The sequence below is a fragment of the Orbicella faveolata genome, unplaced genomic scaffold, assembly GCF_042242905.1.
Source record: "Orbicella faveolata isolate gen_17 unplaced genomic scaffold, um_ofav_v1 contig_2, whole genome shotgun sequence".
Taxonomy (NCBI): domain Eukaryota; kingdom Metazoa; phylum Cnidaria; class Anthozoa; order Scleractinia; family Merulinidae; genus Orbicella; species Orbicella faveolata.
In genome coordinates, this window is record NW_028301547.1 from 7,631,184 (window position 1) to 7,646,885 (window position 15,702).

Here is a 15,702-nt window from a genome sequence, read left to right on the forward strand (position 1 = left end):
CAGCCTCGGCTGGAAAAACAATATTCTTATAAAAAAAGTCAGTACAGTTACATGTTGCATCAAATGTATCTACTTTGTGCGGGGCGAGATGTCCCAAAGCCGAGAAGCACTAATCCAAATAAAAGTAAATTAAAGTTTCTATTGTTTTTCGTTTAAAGTGATTTTCCGGCAATCCTTTGGGGAGTTTGACGGTCGTAAAATTGAAACGAAACAAGCCTGAAACTTCACTCTAAAGTTTATAAGCTTGAGCACAATATCCTGGACACGAATAGCTCAAATTTCGTGACTGTCCTAAACAACCTCCGCGAAGATTATGGTAGTAACAACACACTTCACATAACCTGTAGCATTTATATATTTTAATAAATAATCTTTCCGCAGTCTTGTTTATGTCAAGAACACGGCCACGATACCCGCTAGAAATCAAGACAATTAAAATAGGTTACAAATTTCACCGACAGCACACGACACCGGGATCAAACTTGGTTTGCACTCTTCATTATAAAATAATGGTACTAAAAAGTATTCTGACTGGATTGCTGTCTGTTTTCTTCACAACACAACAAGAGTTATCTCCCAATAGGTGAATCGTTGCTGACGTCATTGCTTGTGATAATCTTGAACCCGGTCCTCCTTCTGTTGGCCGTGAGAAATCTGGGTGCGAGAATAGTCCCATCAGCATACGACTTGAAAAGACATCATGCTATAAATATTACATAAAAAGATTTGCGAGACTCGATAAACGGGAAAATGTTTGGCGCTTCGTGTGTAATATTGAGTACCCTGCAAGCAGTTGGTTTCTCTCAAGCCGAAGGCTACCCTACATAGCCTAGGAAAAAGTAACTGCTCTTAGGGTAAATATTGAGTGACATTACTAGCTTCCAAAAACACGCAAAATGTCTTTGTAGGGAAAGCGCTAATACATTCTGTGTAAAATTCTGTGTAGTTAAGCGCGCGAGACACAAAAGGCGTTAAATGCTTCGAACTCAAATTGTAATGACAGCCTATCGTGCAGCGCTCTCTTAGTACTTAAGAGTTGATATTCTTGTGTCTTGTACCAGATACTGTAGCGCTTATTCCAATGAGGCAACTATTGTAAACAAAGATTCACCTATCTTACATGTAACGTGTTACAGAAATGCAGAAAATAATTCCAAGAAAACGCCAGTCAAGCCTGTAGATCGCGTAGGTGGAAAAAAACTCAATGGGTAAATATAACAAAACGGCAGTGAAGAATGGTTTAGATCGGGGAGGATTGAGGGAGTGAACGATCGACGAACTTAGGCTACGTTTTTCAAGACACACCATCTGTGATGTAGGTTCTTAAAAGATTATGTCCAGTCCGTTCTGCGCAGTCTCAGCACCCAATTTTTGTGAATCTCACTCGATGGAATGCGAATCGACGTTATTCGTTACGAACCGCTTACCTTATCTTTGAGCCACTTTGAATTCTTTTTCCGACAGTGTCTGATTTTTCCAGCTACGAAGTTGTTTTACTTAGTGATGTCAGAAAGAACGAAGCATAAAACTTCGATTCCATAATGGCGGTTGACGTGAAACTTTGAACTTACTTCATGTAAGTTGTTGCGAAATGTTACGTATTGTGACGTCTTACATGGATTAAAACAAAATAATGTAACCAATATCTCAAGAGTGCGCAGTACGGACTGGGAATCATCTTAAACACATTAAGTGTTATTTCGTACCTTTCGTTGAACAGAAAGAAAATTGCTCCACACCTGTATTTTATACAGTCTGATTCACACTGCACATTTGAGGCTAAGATTTCTCCCGTATTTTCATCCCACTGTTCAACACAGGTGTGTGTTCCTTTCTTATTATCATTTCATCTCGTAATTTCAATTTACACCATCAAGAGAGAATGAAGAGTAAACGAGTTGATTCCCCATATAGACCTTATTCCAAAGTTACCCCCTCTCAACTTATTTTTAGATTTCACGCCCGGTTTCAGAAATCCCAGGAGTGTGCAGCAATAGCCAATCCTGTGACGCGCACAGGTCACGTGGAAAGCCCAATCGGCTTTACACGCATTTGAGTCCTCCACGACAAGCAACGCGCGTGGTAACACTAACCGCAGAGGTAGGTACCATGGTACTGGTTTTAGAATCTAGGTACCATGTCTAAAAATAACTTGAGGGAATACCTTGGGTCACAGGGATTACCTCTCTCTTCATCCTCTCTTAACATCATCCAATAGCTGTCTTTAAATTACATTTTGCAACACTCTTGAAGCTAAAAATTAAAGGCGAAACTCAAACTCATTTGTCTCCTGATTGCGAGCCAAGACCTTCAGTAACTTCTGAACTCAACAGTAACTAAACTGAACTAATTATAAACAAAGGAAAAGATCTGATTGGCCAAGCAGCGAGCCTTAGAAACGCAACGTGATTGGTACAAAAGAACTTTGAAATGTGCGTGCTGATGCCTTATAAGAAATTTTCATTTTCCTTAACTGTTTTTCTCTTCTCGCCGTTTTTCCCAAAGGTGCGAGAAAGGTAAAATTGTAAAACCAATTTCCTCCTTCTCTCGCTCCTGGAATTCACTTGAATCACTATGAATTGTTTCTGTGAACTACTCAAACAATGTTAACTTTGGGGGGAATGTTATTATAATTTGTTACCTACAGGAAAATCTGAACCACCTGATCTGAGGCAGTAAGAATATATTATAAAGCCCCCAAATGTGAAGAAAAAAATTCATTTTAACATCCCATAGAACTATTTAAAGAAGACTTTTATGTTGCTACACAAATTCTTAAATCATAGAAAATTGTCTGTGCGATTTCCAATTCGCCTCAAAACATGAACCCGGTTATATAATAGTAAATAATTATATCTGAATCAACAGATAAGTAAATAAGTGACTTATCACTAAATGGCAATGTCACACGTCAACGGAAGGACGTCTTCCAGACAGAATTGCTACAAATTGTCACGTGAAGAAGGCGTGAACGCAGATCAAACAAGGACGAGAGGCCAATTCCAACTTATAGCTGCTAAATTTCCACGAGTCTACGACATTTCATTCATTTCGTAGGAACACCACGCCTGCTTTCGCATGCTCTTCGCTCGTTTAACCGCGCGCTGATGATACACTCGCGAGAGAAGAACTAACAGTACCGTCCAAAAATCATTCACCAACCCTTCCCGACTCTCGAACTCGTTTGATCCGACCTATTCTTAAACAGAACACAGTTCTATACAGTTTGAACACACAGAGGTCACACGGAGGTTACCGCAAGCAACAGGGCTAAAGTCGCTACGTGCTATTTGGCTTCAGGCTTCACCGCCGGTGAACGAATCGTGAAGTAGCTAATGTTGAGATACTCGCAGATTTGGCAACCCAGTGCAAAGTTATAGCGTAACTGCTCAAAGATCACATGGCCCTAGAACAGGAAAAGAGAAAGAGCAAGTCAATGCTAGGAGGCTGTCATGATGGAAAAAAAAAAATTCGTAAGTCTATGCATGTTAAAGTAACGAGACCAAGACGGCAACGTCTATATGAACGTAAATTTTAATAAAGATATATTTTAAAATCGCGCAACATCGTCGGTGACAGAACTATCTTCTCGCTGACAGAAGGAACCGTTTAATCACCAGAGGAAGAAAGAAAAAAAGATGAGAACTTCACTGCCGTTGTTCACGTTTTCCACAAATCCCTAATAGGTGTATTTGACGTTACCAAACGTACAATACAAGTGCAGCCATGGCGCTGCTCATTAACCAGACGTTTTAGTCGGACGTGCTGCTGTCGGTTGCCGTTGTACTGTGCGTACACAACAGTACCACTACATCTATCTTACATATATGTTATCGAACAAGCGTGAGGGTCCGTATTGGAGATACATTCTCCCCCAGTTTTGCCCATCCATGACCCCTTTGGCATTTCTGCGTTTCCTTTGAGTTCCTCTACAACTTTAAGCCGTTGTTGGGATACTTGACTAATGTAAGTCCCGGGGGGTACCCCCTTATATGGGCTATAAAGGTATGTGCGGCCCCAAAGGGTATGGTTTTGCAGCCGTTTTGGCCATAAATAGGGCATGTTTTTTGCACTCTAGTCTTGCAATGGGTATAATTTTTAGAAGAAGCTACCTTTTCATCATTATCGATAAGACTATCAAAAAAAGCCCTTCACAAATTATGTTTACGACAACCGTGTACATGCCGCAACGGTCATAAATAGGAAATCGAATTTTTGGTCAAGTCTTAAATAGGGTAGGAAAAATCGCAGATCATGAATGGGGTTGGGGTTTTGGGAAGCGGGCCGCACACCCTCACCCGATTTTTCTGGGAGTATCCACCCCCCCCCCCCCCCGGGTGTAAGTCCCGCTAGATAATCAGTGCTAAATTTGCGTAAAACGAGGTAACCTTTCCTTTTTATTTCACCAGTCATAGAGTAAAGAAAGGTCGTACTCACCATCATACACCACAGTAAAACGTGCTCGTTGAAAGGCGAGCCATAATAAATGTTAAGAATCTGAAGTATTCCTCCAATCATTGTGGAATCTTTGAACTCTACAGGACTCCGTGTCATGCAGCCAACCTAGTAACAGTGATAAAGACGCACTATCTAATGCTGCGATACACTTCACAGAGTTCCTAACACGCCCTTAAATCACTTGAAGATCGTTGAGTGGGAGGTAAAGCGGCCGGCACGCGCTTCGTTCTCAATATTCGCGCGGCCTATTTTACCGCTTGCTTCTTGCAGAAAATACAATAGGCAGGCCCTGTTTTTCAAAAAGTCCCTGCAAACACTTGAAAAACTGAATATATCAAACTTAAACTTGTTCTCAGGTATAACTTGGCGTTTTGCAATATTTTATTAACTTTACAGTGCTAACTTTAACGAATTGACGTCAGTTTGTTTTTTACAATGACAAATTGACCGCTCGTTGAAGCATCGCATAAATTATAAATTCATGTGTCTGTCCGCTTATTGACAATGAAATTTAGCCAATGAGCGCACCAGAATTTCTGCAGTTATCGTAAAAATAATAATCGAGGCTCCCACGGAATTCGATGCTATGAACTACCGCCTCTGATCAACACGTATATGAGTATTACAGAGGCCTTTTAATGATAATAGCAAAAGTAAACAGAGTCACATGTGTACCACTTCTGAGATAGAAATGTTAGAGAGTCGCGTTGGTTTTCCAAAACAGTGAAACAGTGGCCATGTTAATGTCCCAAAATTTTGTTCCAATAAATTTGCATGGCTCTGGCTACATAAGTGGAAACGCTGTGTGGTTTCTACCAGTGTGCAATGAAACTTGTGTCCGATAGCCCAAGGCTAGAGGATTTGCCGTTTGCCAATACATTCTGCTAAGTTTCTTGGGAAAGGTTTTGAGGAAATTCAAATCCCAGTATTACTGTCAAGTGATGAAATTTTAGATGGCTAGTGAGAATGACTTTTGGGTTAGTACATCATTGTAACACCTTGCCCCCAAAATTGATATTCTTTTCACCCCGCTCTGCGTGAAATTTTTGAAATCATAAAGGGGAATTCCTTTTTCAGCAACAAATGTTAATGCACCAAGCACCCAGGAATATGGTCAAAATCTTGAATTTTGACTTTATGTTAGGATTAGAATCAATGAAGATACAGTGGAATGCTGGGCCACACAAATCTTGCCGTATTAATGGGGTGGCTGTATTAAAGGCATTCTTCAAAATAAGAAAATGACGTGAATGAGCTTTTGTTTGCGCCAGCATAAAGTGGCTGTCATAACTAAGCGGCCATATTAACAGTGTGGCCGTAAGGCGGGGTTCCATTGTATCTTGATGGCAAATACTAACAACAACCAAACACAACAATAATATTGAATACTAGTTATTACATACCACTAGCTTGATGGTGATCTTGGAGCACGCCATGCCAAATGCCATGACAAACAAACACGGGTGTTTTTGAAATATATTTATAGATGAGATCCTAGCAGTAAGATATGCCATATATAGCATGACAGCGATGGGAAATAACGGAGATAAAACACTGGTTCCCTGAAGAGGAAACAAGTATATACTCAATGAGAATGCTCAATTCACTGGCTTAGCCATCATGGTATATGAATTATAACATGCTAGATACAAATTTTAATCTGTATTTTATTTTAGTTTTCTATAAATGGAGGCCCTATTAGCCCTATAAGTGCCCGGCCCTTAATGAAATCCCATTACGAGGACGATTTCGCCTGCCTGGTTTCAGACCATCTAGAGAAAAGTTTTTCTTATAAAGAAGTTCAGTTGGGAAAACTGTGAAAACAAGTTGCCTCCCGGAAGAAAACGTGAATAAAAGATTTTCTGATTTTAACCTTGATGAATTGTTAAATGAGTCTGAGAACTTAACTTCTCAAACGAGTTCATTAATAATTCATCAAGTTAAAACAAAGAAAATCACAACCGTGAGGGAGGTTTGGATACGTGGTCTTAATTAGGGCAGATTTTGACGATTTTACTTCTCTGTTTACTCCTTAGTTTTTGTTTCGATTGAGAAGGCATATCAAACACTCGGGACATTGTTTATTGGCTATCAAAACACCCCGAATTTCGTCAAAAATACTCCGCTGCGAATCGTATTTTCAACTCTCTTCTCGGTGTTTAGATATCCCGATGAAACACTGTCTCTTGTGTTTGATATATTACTTCTTTATACTAGTAGTAATCGTAGATTAAAGAGTGTAGGTTTGGTATGTTAAAGAAGCAAAAATTCCGGAAACGACATTTTGTGCCTGAGCTGTTAGGTAGGCGTGAAATTGGCCTCCCTCCAGCAGGGGAAAAAACAAATGAATTGATCGCAAAGCACGTGCATACGAGAGGGTTTGTTCTCGTTTATACGTGTATTACCTAATATTAGTTACGACCGGTCAGTAAAAAACACGGACTGCAGTTGTTAGCCCGCATTTAGTCCGCAGTCCGCGTTTTATAGAGGTTTTACACGGCAGCCATGTTGCATGGCAAGAACAATAGATTCTTTTTCCTATGGGAAAAAATGTTCTTTGTAATTCAAAAACATTTACATTGTTCGTGCCATGCAACATGGCTGCCGTGCAAAACCTCCATACCTGAGTCCGTGTTTTATACCCAGTCCGCAGTCCGCAGTCCGCAGTCCGCAGTCCGCAGTCCGTAGTCCGCAGTCCGTAGTCCGTAGTCCGCAGTCCTTATTTTATACTGACCGTGTAAATTGACACAAACGATGCCTGTTCCGTCGGTATGCAAGATGACGTGCTTTTATTACCAAAACAAAGACAATTATTCTGTTCACGAACACAACTTTGGATCACCTTGGCTTTGGGGGAACAGCTACAGGGCATTTTCACTTCCGAAACAATGAAACGGAGGACATGTATGATGTTGGTGTACCAAAGCAATCCTGTGGGAGTTGAACTCTTTTCCTATGTAAACACTTTCGTTGGGTTTATGTTACATAACTTGCGCACAGAAATCTAGGCCAGCGAAGTGAAACTACACATTTCTTCCTTTGATTTATTCTGCAGAAATCAGTGTTGGTTTTGGTCGAAGAGTAGAGGGTAGAAAGTACATGGACGAACATGGAGATCACGTCATTCGCCCTTGAAGAATTTTTTTGGGGCCCAAATTGGTGTCCATAGAAAGATACATACACAAAAACTCTAATTTTTCCGCATTACGCGATTAGAACTGCATTCTCTCGAACGCAAACATTTTTCTTTCAAAAATGATCAAACCAGGCAGGTAAATAGGTCTCACAGTCAGCCTGGCCCTTTAAGTGGCTTTTTTCAGTTTTGGGGAGAAAAAGGCCCAGGCCTTAACTCTTTATAAAATGTTCCAAGATGTTCTCTAATGTAGACCACAGATGAACGTCCCAGACAGCCGGACAATTGTGAACCTCTTCGATAACTTTATATTAAAAGTGACCTCGCGTTCATCTTGACTTGCGTCCACCAAGTGTCACGCAAATGAATCACGTGAATAAAGCGTGTGTTTTGATTGGTTGACAGTCAACAACACATGTTTGCCAGTCGTTCACACGTCAGACACGAGTTTACCAACACGAAAAAGTTGGTGAAAAAGTTGGCGAGAATAGAGGCAAGTTCTATTTGTCGCCAACTGTTTGCAAACGCGTTGGCCGACTGTATTTGTGCCGTACACACACACCAACTTGAGTTTGCCAACACGAGTTTGCCAACTTTAATTTGCCGTGTGAAGGCCGCTTCACACTATCATACAAACCATACAACCATCATACATGTTCTAAGAAACATCATACATGTTCAACATACAAATAATAAAAAAAAACTTCAATAATGGACCACCAAGTACTTAAGGGAAGACTGGGCATTAGTAATTTAAATGCAATTTTTCTCAAAAGCTATTGTTGTCCTGACCCCACCTCTCAATTTTGCAAATTAGAAACTAGCTCTGACTAAATATCTTAAATACAAAAAAATTTTAGCACCACTTTCACCGAAAGAACAACAAAATCCCGTGGATAGAACTCCTTGAAAACCACATTTTGTGACCACGATTGTTAGCAACCCAAAAGTAAAAAGCAAGTTAGTGTTAAACATTTGCAAGTCTTCATAGCTCATGTAAGTATCTAGTTATCAACTGGTATGCAGTGAAAAGACTTAGAAATAAAAATAACTTACTGCTACTGTGGAACCATTCTTGCCTTTCCCTCCTTCATATATTTGAATAAAAATTGTGGAAAGAGCATAGATACTCCCAAGGACAGAGACTCCAAAGACAACTGCTTTTAATGAGACATTGAAGTAGGGAACCTGAAAAAGGGGCAACAAAATATTATTATTAAAACATAAATTTATTAAAACTATGCATGCTGTGATTGGTCAATTTAGCACACTGAATTCTACTGTACAGCCAGCTGAAATTTAAAGTTGTTTTTGTCACCAAAAGGTTTCATGATTTATTAAGTTTTCTCAAATGCTAGAGCAAGTAAAAGTTTAAATCTTTCTTTTACTTTAAATTGTGTATTAAAGTGTGCTTTCATGATTTCAATTTGACCTATTTTGCTTTTGACGTGTCAGAAATTTGAAGCCGTTCTATGTAAACAGAAATCATTCCTGAACCTGTCAGACACATATTAGAGATATAATAAATATATTACTAACCTCGTCTTCTTGGTCCATACTGTAACTTACAGAACCTTGTTACTTTCCATTCGATTTATTGTCTGCACGCCTCACACTTGGGCCATAAATCGAAGGGGAAAAAAACTTGGTCTGTAACATACAGTATGGACCTTAAACTCAGTTAGTGCAAGGTACAATGTATGTATGTTCTCCTTACAGGGCAAAAAGACACACCCCTCAAGTCATGGTCTAAAAGAACTGACAGAACCTACAGTGTATAGTGGAGAAATGCCTCACCTGCAAGGACCATACTTGAACACCAAAAATTCCTGAGATCATGAATATAACCATACCAGCAATTTGAATTTCTGTTACATCAACTCTGTAAAGATGAACCACACCACAGAAAAGAGCATTTACTAAATTCCCATTTCATTGATTAAAACTAAATGTTGATTCAATGTTACAATTAAACAAGCGAACTATAGATTTAGCCAAGCCTAAAAGCGGAGCTCCTGATTACAATAGTTAACCATGAATGAAAAGAGGATTTTTTCCCCTGGATCAGAAACTCAAAAAATGATAAATTTTGAGCATGTGATTGTTCAGCATGTGATTTCACTATTTTTTCCTAGTTACATTTCAACAAACCATACCTAATAAGAGTACCTAAGATTGTACAAATTACATATGCGATATATCAGGGACTTTCCAAGAGACGATTGTGCAAGGAATATGTCAGAAGAAAAGTCAACAAAGCGTCACTCAGGGTTTAATTTGTGCTGATTTTTTGCCTTTGCATGTACTCCCTCACTCTTCCCCAGAGTGAGAGGTACCTAGGGTAATGGTACTACTCTCTTATTTTTCAAGGAATGAGGCTTGGCGTATGGACGTATGGACGGACATACGTACGTACGGACAGTCACATGACAACCAAAAGTTTTGAGATCGATGGGTTACCAAATTTTCTGAGGTGTGGGGCTCCACTCGCTCGCTTCCTGCTACAAAATATGAGATTGTACCAGAATTCCTAAACAGAGCAGCTGGGACTGGCTTTCGATAAAAATTATCCATAAACTCAGGATTCTGTCTCCTTTTGGATAGGACACAATTAATTTTATTTATGATTTTTATAAAATAAATAGTAGTTAGACATATAAAAGCAAGGAGTGACACTAGTGACACTTGTTACGTGTCAGGGTTTAATTTGAACCAATATTTTGCCTTTGCATGTATTCCCTCCCTCTCCCCCAGAGTAAGAGGTACCTATGGTAGTGGTACTGTGGCCCCATGCCCCACTGGGGGCAATAAGGATTGATGATGATGGTAATGGTACTACTCTCTTATTTTTCAAGGAATGAGGCTTGGTGTACGGAAGTATGGACAGATGTATGTACATACGGACAGTCACGTGACAACCAAAATTTTTGAGATTGATGGGTTACCAAATTTTCTGAGGTATGCGGCTCCACTTGCATGCCTTCAGTGTGCAGGAGCTCCACGACAAAATACAAGATTGTACCAGAATTCCTAAACAGAGCAGCTGGGACTGGCATTCAATAAAAATTATCCATAAAATCAGAGTTCTGTCTCCTTTTGGATAGGACACAATTAACTTTATTTATGATTTTTATAAAATAAATAGTAACTAGACATATGAAAGCAAGGAGTGACACTTGTTAGCTTCAAATGAATTGATGGGGAAGATAACATATAGTAATGCCAATTAAAACTATGCTAGCTACGATGTGATAGCTATACCTGGACCCAGCATACTTACGTTCCAAATTTAATAGTTCCTGAAACATAGGCCTGCCAGTGGGCACAATAAAACATGAAAACTGCCATGAACGACATGTAAAACATCCAGACAGGGTGTGTGCCGAGCTCTACTGCTACGCAGACAGCTAAGATCATAATCACCATGGAAGCAGAGTCACAACCATGGTCAACTAATTCTCCCAGTGGCGATGCACTTTTTGTACGCCGTGCTTGCTTACCATCTACAGCATCAAGGGATTGGTATACAAACAATCCAATAGCACTCAGTAGAAAGGCCCACCATGGTGCCTAAGTAAATATAAATGATTATAAATAAATATTTCCTTTAAAAGTCTCTTCCAATCGTATAGATCAGAAGGGAAGACTGCTCATGAGTTTAACATGAAGTAACTAGCAATAGGCAAAATGGTACCTCTTCTATTTGCATTTGTTCAGTGTTCCAGTTAACAGGGCTTGAAAAAACTGAATTGCAGCTTGCCTTTGGACCTGCAGCTCTCAAATTTTGCTTGCCCTGGGCAAGTATTAGATTACTTTCTTTTCTTTTTATTTAGTTAGCAGACGACATGCCCAAGCCCTTGCCGATTGGGCAAATGAGAACAAAAAGCTACTTGCCCAACAGGAAAATCTACCTGTCCCAAACAACCAGATGGCACTTTTTTGAGCCCTGGTTAAGAGAGGGGTGTTAAGTCAAAAGCCTAACAAACTAATAGGAAACTTCCAATGATTCAGGCCATTTCTGTCGACCAGTTTCAGTTCCCTTTTGGCAGCCTGCCTTTTAAACATATCTGGTACCCTGATTGGTGCTATTATTTCCAGGAGAAACAAAAATAATTACAACAAAGTGGGCACAAACTGTACTGTGTACACGCTTAATCATCAAATTGTGTTGACATGGTCCCAACGTTTAAAATGTGTGGATAACTTTGTGTCAAAAATTCAGCCAAGAGATGATTGCTAGGAAAGGCTCTTACTAGACTTAAGAAAATGGTGGGTGCACCCATCTTGTATGTGGCAATTTTTAGAATTGCTCTGTGTACCAAAGCTCTCCAATAATGAACTTAATAGTATTACTAAAATGGCTATATTTCATTTTCAAAGTCACAGTGGCTAGAAAATTCTAAGATAATTATTTTTTACAGTCATGATTCATATAAGCTGAATAGTGGATTTTTACTGCCCAAACATTTTCTGTCTTGTTTACAAAATACTATGGGTGTGTTTCTTTAAAAAAATCCAAGATTGGATTCTTAAATCCGAAACGGATTTTCGTTTCTTTAGTAAACAGATCAATCCAAGATCACTTGGATCATGGTGCATCAAAGGAACCAAAGAATCCACTCTGGGCGAGGATTCTTTGGTTACTTCGACGCACCATGATCTGAGAGATCTTGGATTGATCTGTCTAGAAAAGAAACACAAAATCCGTTTTCGGATTTAAGAATCCAATCTTGGATTTTCTTAAAGAAACGCACCCTACTGTATGTTTAATTTTTGTTGATCATTGTAAGTTGTTGCTCATACTGGCAACACTGTGCAGACTTATTTCTGTCTCCTGTTTTGCTCATTGTTGTAGGAAGGTTAAGAAGGATTCTTCTCAAAGTTTGAGCAATAAGTGCAAACCTTATTTACTAAAAATCTACTCATAGCACAGTAACTTTTGGAATACTATTTAAAACAACTCACTTTAGTTAATTACTTTTCTCTAAGTGACCCTGCGATTAAATTCTCAAGCATTCTCAGGAAAGTTAACGTCAAACCTTGTAAGAATGCTTAAAGCATGTGTTATTGGTTGATTCCAGAAAATACCTATATCCTACCACAGCGGCATGAACATTTTTAACCCCACTTGCCTTCGGAAATTCCAAAAAGCTCTATCCCCACATATCCTCCGAATTCCAAAATTGTTAACCCCTCCTCCCCTCCAGAATTTCCAATTTTTTTCAGCCCCTTCGTAATTCCTGTTTGACCACCTTAAACTTCCACTGAAAGGGAAACTTGTGCTTTTTCCCCCTCCAAGAAATGCTCTCAATTTTCGGTCAAGCAAACAAGCAACTCAAGTTTGTTAACATTTAATAAAGTATACTGTAGCTTTCCCTTCTAAGTGTTATCTTGAAGTTGCTTACCACCAAATAAGACCTTTTGTTTTCAGTTCATTAGCTTCATATTTTCAGGAGAGTAGATCATATTGATACCAGTGCAAGACAAAAGTGAAGTTCACGATCTGCCATCCCCCGCCATATTGAAAATTGTGTTCATTGAGGAACTGCTGACCACTAGTAATGCAGCTTACAAATCTGTCAGGCATTCCATTTAGAAATGAGAGACTGGTGTGAGTTTTTCTCATGGATCGACAATTTTAGATCGGAAAGAAACACACCCTGCGAGCAGAGCCTCTTTTATCTCTTTTTGCTTTATCTTTTATTTCATGGTACAAAGCATATGTACTGTAAGAAGAGGCTCTGCTTGTAGGGTGAAAGCAACACAGACTTGTTTTATATTTTATTAATCTATCAACTAATTCATCAACTTTAAGGCCTCTTCGATGTGGAGCTCACCACACAATCCATCTGCTCACTTTTCCGCAAGGTTGCTACCAACTGTCTGATTGATCTTTATCCTGCTTCAGTGGTCGGTTTGTGCTTGATCATTTACAAACTGGAAAAGTTATCAGATCAGCGATTTCAAGCGAAGCTTTCGTCGTCTTCCTCCTCTGGAAATTCAGAGCTGAAACGCCCCCATGCGTTTCAAATTCCAAACTGCATTACCCCCCATGCCTCCAGAATTCCAGTCCAAGAAACCCTCCCCCTCTCCCTCGAAATTCCAAGATGTCGCCCATGGTATGGTATGGATATTTTCTGCAATCACCCATTGTGTTTTTAACTAACGCAAAACGTCTGTTTTAATTGAAATATGGATAACTCCAAGTTCAATTTTCCCCCACGGGGACTTGAGAGCTTAAGTTTCGATAAGTTCTTCATACCAGCATTCAAGATATTACCATGCCATGAGGTTTCTTTCCATGGTAACTTCATTTTGCCATTATTGCTCGAACATTCTGTGGAAATCATCCTAATCAGTTGGTTGTACTATTATTGTAAGAAATTGGTCAGGTAAACATGTTGGACCAGATCAATCCAGACAGTGGAATTGGCTTTAAGAATGGTTGCTAGATGACACAGAGAAACATAGTGAGTCTCTCTTGATTTGGCCTGTTTTTGAGAGGAATTTTAACCTTCAAATGGGTAAAAGATTAAATTTCCTCCAATTTTTTTTTGTTTTATGATCTGAGTCAATCCAAGATGATCTGAGTTGATCCGGCCTGGACTGGATAATTTTTTTTAATAAGATAATTTTGGTTGGTCAGTTGATGGAAAATCAAACAAGTTACCAGGGTGGTCTAACGGGAGAAGGTTCCACCCACTGCCTTGGACAGCGCATTTGAGACTCTACCAAAGATCTCAACAGCTGCATGTATAATTTCAGAATCATGAAACTTTAAAATTGTTATTACTTCAGACAGGACATAGGCAAATGATTTGTATATTTTTCCATTCTTAATTGACACCTTTATCATGTTAACATCAAGGACTTGATGGTGAGCTTAAACATTCTGATATTAATTAAAAGTTCTTCTCGCTATAGACCGGTTATTAATATTCTATTAGTCCAATCAAACGAGAATCGACAACTGACAAAGTAATAAATTGACAGAGAAGGTAAATAATTTTTGGGTTTAAAATGTCACAGCTGGACGTAATGGCGTACAATACAGCGATAAAAGTATTAGCAGTCTTTTATATTTAACAATATCACGGTTTGATTTCCTCACGGGAATTGCAAGTCAAGGACACCAACCAAGTAAAAATAAACCGAAGGAAGTTACAAATAAAATTACTTCCACAAACGACTGCTTTTTAGCCAAGATGCAAACAAACTATCGTAATACTCTGCAAACATGATGACACCAAATCTTTTACCATACAAAGATGGAGTAAGTCATGCAAAAAGTTTAATTTATCTTTAATACCTAAAAGTACAATTTGCAGAAATGACAAATTAATTGTAGCGAGCGATAAAAGATTTTGAAATAAGAGACAAGTTGTGGTTTCCAGTGAGAGCAAGCAATATTATGATTGTATTGAATTGCGTCAAAAAAGCAAGAAACAAAGCGAAAACAAAACATTCATTATTCACCAACAACACCACGAACATATTGTTGAATGCATCATAACTCATTACGACTTCACGAAACGTTATTTCAAAGGCAAATCTCACCTCTCCCTTGGCTTGAGGGCAATACCATATTAACAGAAGAGACGTGACTACATTGATAACGAATCCAGAGATTGTGATAGTATTTGGTGCAAGCCACAAAGGAAGTTGTTCCACCAACCAGCGCCAGTAGACTTGAAAGCAAGGGTCCAAAATTGATACACACTGCGCGCTGTATTTGTGTTCCGAGAGGCGTTTCAGCTGCCTCTCGTTCAAAACTGAAATCATTGCCATTCCTCCTGATTAGCGGCCGTTTTTCCTACACTGAATTTGCTACCAAACTGAAGATTTCAAGGCCGTTCACGCCACGTAAATATATAACATCCAGTGATACTACATGTAAATGTATTTTATACTTCGCTGGTTTCATTCTTAGAACACGTGAAGGCCTGGTTGCGTAATTTGTTGGCGCGGGCCCTAAGTTAACCGGACGTCTATTCATCCCGTCATGTTCGGTTCATGTGTTTTTACGACTTTTGTGTCAAATTCTAAGACGTTTAACATATACACAGGCTCTTTGTTACTCACACAAGTCACTGCAAAGGAGAGACGATTAA

General features: G+C 39.1%; 1 protein-coding gene across 2 annotated transcripts; it reads right to left on the bottom strand.

Annotated features, from left to right (window-relative positions):
• Positions 1–342: 342 nt before the first annotated feature.
• Positions 343–15,693, bottom strand: LOC110042811 (choline/ethanolaminephosphotransferase 1-like). Of its 2 annotated transcripts, XM_020748180.2 has the most exons (7): positions 15,149–15,682; positions 10,872–11,161; positions 9,389–9,473; positions 8,648–8,779; positions 5,862–6,020; positions 4,438–4,563; positions 343–3,406 (listed from the first exon to the last, which is right to left on the bottom strand). In XM_020748180.2, the coding sequence occupies exons 1-7, from the start codon at positions 15,377–15,379 to the stop codon at positions 3,287–3,289; spliced, it is 1,143 nt and encodes a 380-aa protein (XP_020603839.1). In that variant the 5' UTR covers positions 15,380–15,682; the 3' UTR covers positions 343–3,286. The 2 variants fall into 2 exon arrangements, with proteins under 2 accessions (XP_020603839.1, XP_089145425.1); XM_089289299.1 differs by lacking the exon at positions 343–3,406 and having other exon boundaries at positions 3,416–4,563; positions 15,149–15,693.
• Positions 15,694–15,702: the final 9 nt, after the last annotated feature.